The sequence below is a fragment of the Castanea sativa genome, chromosome 5, assembly GCF_040712315.1.
Source record: "Castanea sativa cultivar Marrone di Chiusa Pesio chromosome 5, ASM4071231v1".
Lineage (NCBI taxonomy): Eukaryota > Viridiplantae > Streptophyta > Magnoliopsida > Fagales > Fagaceae > Castanea > Castanea sativa.
The window spans coordinates 69,882,573-69,888,599 of NC_134017.1; the positions used below are offsets into that span (position 1 = coordinate 69,882,573).

Consider the following 6,027-nt stretch of genomic DNA (forward strand, 5'->3'; position numbering starts at 1 on the left):
GTATAAGAATAGATCTCACTTAAAGTAGTCGCCTTAGGCCCCACAATACCTTGAGCCGGCCCTTATTATGAGTGGTGAAAAAAAATAATTGGTACATGTGAAAGTAATTGGTGATGAAGCAAGATTTTGCCTCGTCAGTACAATGGACGACCTAGAGATCCTGTGTAAGAGGAAACACTAAGTAGATAATGGCACTGATTGGGGGCCTGCCAATGACCCTCTAATGCTTCAATTAGCTTAAACTCTTTAGAAAATAAGTAATTTGTAGAGTAATTTGTGTGTGTGTGTGTGTGTATATGAATCATCTACTTGTTTTTCTTGGCTTTATATAGCCTTTGGGTGAGTAAATTTTTAGTGTAATGTTATACCAAAGTTGGAGGATTTATGGCTCAATGATGACCACTTAATCCCAGCCTTTACTATTTGTAACAGTGATATAAATGTACATTATTGGATGACAATTGATAGGCCAAAAATGTATTGATCCCTTGTGATAAATTAACCAATTAATTAGTCAAGTGAATTAATTAGGTTCAATTACATGCAACAAGTGTGGCAACACAAACAAATCACCAAATAACTAAACATGTAGCGGAAATTATATGACACGGTGATTTGTTTATGAATAGGGAAAACCTACATGGCAAAAACCCTACCGGGTGACTTTAAGGCCACCACTCCTGAGAATCCACTATTATCAAAACAAGTAGTTACAAGTAAAGGAATCCCAGTACCTTATACCAACCTACAGTTGAACCCTTACCCCAATACCCAATTGGACTTATTCTGTAGTGACAATCTCTCCTTGTATTACATGGCTCCCAGTACGTAACTAACCAATAGATGCGCGGATCCCAATACGCGACTTGATCACCAACTTGAGGAGAATGTTGGCTGTAAAGTTCTTCTTTTCTTCAACACATGAAGATCATGAAGTTGCTTGGTCACAAAACCCTACAGTGTACAAACACAACAGCTTCTTCAAGAACTAAGGCAAACTAGGTTTCCGGTCACACTTGAGAAATTATGCTCTTGTGCAATTGTGCTCTTGGTTGTGAAACTTGATACGACCCTTAAAATAATCCTTACATATGTTCAGGGTTGTGAGAAAAGAAAGCCCAAACACATAATCACGGATTGAATCTAAATCTGAATTGAAAATCTGAATTTCATAAACCTCGACAGATACCCTAGTTGTCGAGTAGCTGTCGAGCCTCGGGCTTAAACTGCTCTTTTAAACCTCGATAGATGCTAGCTATCAAGCTAGTTGTCGAGCTTTAATGAATAACACTTCTTCACTTGTTTCTTGGATAGATTTGCATGGCTTTAACACTTGATCTTGAAACCTTGTTTCTTGAAGCATTAAATACGTCCTAGATCTACTTAATTACAAGTAAAGTGAGTTTTGTCAAAAGATTAGCCAATATATAAAATGTTGACATATGTTCTTAACATCCAATCACATATGTCCTAACAGCAATAATGGTTCCATAATCATTTACGACTTAGCCATTGAATTCTGTCTGGAATTAATACACTTACACTTGTCCATACTCTTACTTGTCATTACTAGGGATGGTTTGCAAGTAAGGACGACAATTTATGCGCTACTTGTCAGTTGCCCCCTTTATTTCTTTGTTGTCCTTCATTTGGATGAGCAATGGAATATGGAAAGTCTTTTTTGGCAGGTCAGTTGATTCGTGCCCCAAGATTCTCGTCTCATCACATTTGTTGTGGGGCGATATTCTCATCAAGTGATTGCCACATTTCCCTCTTGTATTGGTCGCACGTGTGTGTTTTACTTGTGTTTCCTACACATTGTTTTTGCTCCCTTCTTTAGCAAAAAATCTTCATATTCTCCTTCTTCATCGTACACTGTGTTTGAAGTTTGAAACTCAAAAAAGAAAGCTCTTGCACATTTGGTACGGTAATACTCATTTTCTTCAAAACTCCATTAATGGTTGATTTTTCTTTCATTAGGCAGGAAGATCCTTCTATTTCATTCTTCTTCACTAGATTAGGGGTGTTCCTAGAGTTTTTTGGTGGGCATTGTCCTCAAGTAGCTTTGTTTTTACCTCGAGACTGTGGAGCTTTTAGACCTGTTTTGACCACCTTTTATCCCCGGATCCGTCATTCTTTAATTTCTCATCACTTAGAGATGACTGCCGTAGAGTATAGGGACACCGATGTTAGGTCTAACAAACTCAAAAGTAGTTTGTCTTGAAGTAGTGAATCTATGGATAAAGATTTTGAAATTGTAGTATCGAAACCCTCATCATCTTCTAAACCCTTCTCTTCTTCGTTTTCAATCCTTTTCCATGCTCTCTCCAAATCTTGCTCTTTGGAGCAAAGACACCTGAAATCTTTAAGAAAAAGATTTCAATTCCCTAAAGGGGTTGTCACAAGATTACTTTGTCCAAATGAAAAAGCCCGCTCTGCCTATGGCGAGGTGAGTTTTTACGATGCCACTTTTTCGTGTGGTCTTCGCTTTCTTGTTCACCCTTTCATTATGCAACTCCTTTCTATTCTTAAAGTTACACCTAGATAACTCATCCTGAATGCTTGGAGGACGATTATTGGTTGTATGTCAGTTTAGGTATTTTCCCATGATGGGGACATGATAACCCTGAATAAATTTCTCCATTTATATCGCTTGAAACCTTCTATCTACTATGGGTATTTTGAACTTTTATCTTGGAGTAGGGAGTCTAGGATTGTCCGTAGTTTTCCTACTTCTTTTTATGACTGGAAATCACGATTCTTTTTTGTTTCTGGATCTGGATGGGAGACCATGACTGACGACCTGTGAGGTGAGGTCCCGTGGTTGCTACAGAAATGGGAAATTCCCTCTCTTGGTGCGTTCCTCTACCTCTCCATTAGACCAACTATTTTAACTTATCATTTTCTGATTCTTCAACTTGTTTTGCAGTTTCTAATCGTCCTAAGTTGGAAGACTGTTATCAAGGATGAGTTCAAGCTGCCCTCGAGTTTGCCCTCACAATCAACAATTTTGATGACTTGGTAGACCCTCGTCATTTTTACGATGGTTGCCTTGGACCTAAACACTCTACATTTGTGTTAAAGAAGATTGCTTGGGAAGGAAAGAGTATGTTTAATTTACCTTCCCTTCTCTTATTTCCCTTTTCTTTATAAGAGCTTGGCAATCTAACTTTTTGTTTTGCAGAAATGGCTACCAGGTACAACAAAGATAAATATGCCCATGTGAAGAGCTTGAAGAATGAGCCTTTATCTTAGCTTACCCCTAGATTGAAGAAACGCAAGCTAGACGAAGGAAAAGATGAAACTCCTGCCCCCTTGTCTCTTTTTGGTACCCCATCTTCATCCACACCTTCCCTCGAGATGATGACCTTCACACCTCCAACCACTTGTTCTAAAGGGAAGGGTAGGGTTGGCAAGAGTGTCTAGGAAGATCCCGCCACGGCCCTTGGACGAGCTCACAATGTTATTATTAACGACAAGCTTAGAGGTCTCTCATCCATCCCTTCTCACAATTTGGTCAGTCATCACATTCATAAACTAGTGTAGGTATTTTACTTAGCTACTTTTTGTTGCTTATTGAGTTTTTACACCTGTTAAAATTTCTTACCCTTCTTTCGTCTTTAGGTTCTCGGTGAATCCCTACGTTTGACAACAGATTATCTGAGTAGTGAAGAGAAGGTAATGGTGGCCAATTCCAAGGTTGACTTAGTTGAGGCTGAGAGCTCAAAGTTGAGGAAGGATCTGATCAAGGCAATGGACCAAGCGATGAAGGCTAAGGAGAAGGTGAAGGAACTCAAGGACGCGCTGAAGGTGGAGAAGAAACTCATCATTCAAATGGACAAGGAAGTTCAAGTTGCCCTTTTGAAGACAGACAAAGAGCGTGAGAAGGTGTCTTAAGTCTAATCACTTCTCTAATCTTTAATTTGTCTAGTACTTCAAGGGCTTTGAGCTTCTTCGTAAGTGGATGATAAAATATCATAGCCAGGTAGCAAACTTTGCAAACCTTGATTTCGAAGCCATTGATACCGAGATCCTTGCTGACGAGACTAAATAGAAGGAAGGTGAAATTGTTGCTAATGTCGCCAAAGGAAATGGTACGACCACAGGTGGAGTTGTGGATGAGGCTCACTTGGATGAGGACCATGTTGAGGAGGTTGTCACTACTCCTTGAAAGAAGATTTTTAATAACCTTTTTTTTTAAGACTCTAGTTGCCTCGTGTTTTGAGTCAAAGACAATAGATGCCTCCTGTTTTAAGGCTTTAATTTAGAAAAAATGAATATTTTGGACACCTCCTGTTTTGAGGCTTTAATTTGGAAACAATGAATATTTTGGATGCCTCCTGTTTTGAGGGTTTTATTTATTTATTTATTTATTTTTTATAAGCAATGCCCTTGTCTAGGCTTTATTTACTTATTCAGCCTTTGCTCAAGAAGTTTTACTATGGTTTAAACCTCGAAGTTCTCGTCATAATATCGAACTTCGTTGTTTGAGGTTCTTTTGACCATACATGGTATTCCTTTGGGAATACATGATCTGAACTTGAAGTTTTCGTCATTGATGACGTACTTCTGTGGTCCTTACCATTTGAATTCCTGCTATGTTTTTGAACTCATTGTTAGAGTTTTTGTCATATTTATGATCTAAACTCGTTATTGGAGTTTTTACCATGCTTATGATTTAAACTCGTTATTTGAGTTTTTACCATGTTTATGATTTAAACTCATCATTCGAGTTTTTACCATATTTATGATTTAAACTCGTCCTTTGAGTTTTTACCATTTGGTCATGGATATCTCCTTCTTGTCTATGAACTTAACCTTGAAGCTTTGTTAAACTTATTGAAAAAAAGATGGCTTATGGAGCCTTATTATTTCATGCACCCTTATTTATGAAGGGATTACAAGGAAATTATTGAAAATAACTTGACCAAAATACTTGAAAGGAAAAATGCTTAAAGGAAAAAACAATGAAATCTTGCTTATTTGACGCATCATCAGGCGAAGTACTCCTATAGACGGAGCTTATTAATCCAAGTACTTCTTACTGATAGTACTTCTTGAGATGTTCCACGTTCCAGGGACGTGGCAGTGGATTGTCATCGAGGTCCTTCAGGTAGTAGCTTCCTCTTCTTGAGTAACGGACGACCTTATATGGAGCTTTCCTAGTAGGGCCTAACTTCCCCTGAGTTGAGTCCTTAGTGGCTTGTGAGACTTTTCGCAATACCATATCGTCGAGGTTGAACCTTTTGAGCTTTACCCTCTAATTGTGGTACTTTGCCATCTTCTGTTGATATCAAACCATTCTCAGGGCTGCCTCGTCTCTGACTTCAGGTAAACAATCCAAGTTGAGTCTCAGCTTGTCATTGTTTGAACCTTCGTCATGGTGAGCTCGCCTAAGACTAGAGACCTCCACTTCAACGAGATTGACTACTTTTGTACTAAAAGCCAACTTTAATGGAGTTTCTCTTGTTGGTATTCTTGCAGTTATCCAATAAGCCCATAGTACCCCTGGTAACTCCTCTAGCCAAGCACCTTTCACCCCCTAAAGTTGTGCTTTGATGAGTTTGAGCAAAGTACGATATGTTACCTCTGTCTGCCCGTTTGCCTGTGGGGGCTCAGGTGATGAATATTGGTTTTTTATTCCCAGTTCTGCACAAAATTCCTTGAATTTTTGACTATCAAACTATTAACCATTATTGCCTTTGGGATTCCAAACCTGCAAACAATGTTCTTCTAGACGAAGCTTTGTATCTTGCCTTCAGTGATTACTGCCAATAGTTCTGCTTCAACTGATTTGATGAAGTAATCAATAGCGACGAGCAAGAACTTAACCTGTTTCTTCCCTCGAGGGAGTGGGCCAACGATGTCAATCCCCCATGTGGAGAATGGCCAAGGTGAGGAGATGCTCATCAGTAATTCTCTAGGAATGTGCTGCACATGTCCAAACCATTGACACTTATCGCATTTCTTGACGAGTTCGACTGCGTCTTTTTGCATTGTTGGCCAAAAGTAGTTTGCCCTGACCAT

At 39.0% G+C, this 6,027-nt stretch overlaps 1 protein-coding gene across 1 annotated transcript; it reads right to left on the reverse strand.

Annotated features, from left to right (window-relative positions):
- Positions 1 to 5,293: 5,293 nt before the first annotated feature.
- Positions 5,294 to 6,027, reverse strand: LOC142635693 (uncharacterized). The gene is made up of 3 exons (XM_075809813.1): positions 5,757 to 6,027; positions 5,588 to 5,649; positions 5,294 to 5,542 (listed from the first exon to the last, which is right to left on the reverse strand). Exons 1-3 carry the CDS (start codon positions 6,025 to 6,027, stop codon positions 5,294 to 5,296), a joined length of 582 nt encoding a protein of 193 aa, XP_075665928.1.

Coding starts and splice junctions, on each gene's coding strand:
- LOC142635693 (XM_075809813.1), bottom strand. CDS start 6,027: ATGGTCAGGGCAAACTACTTTTGGCCAACAATGCAAAAAGACGCAGTC. Junction 5,650..5,756: donor ATTGGCAGTAATCACTGAAG/GCAAGATACAAA, acceptor AATTTTGTGCAG/AACTGGGAATAAAAAACCAA. Junction 5,543..5,587: donor AGGCAAACGGGCAGACAGAG/GTAACATATCGT, acceptor GCACAACTTTAG/GGGGTGAAAGGTGCTTGGCT.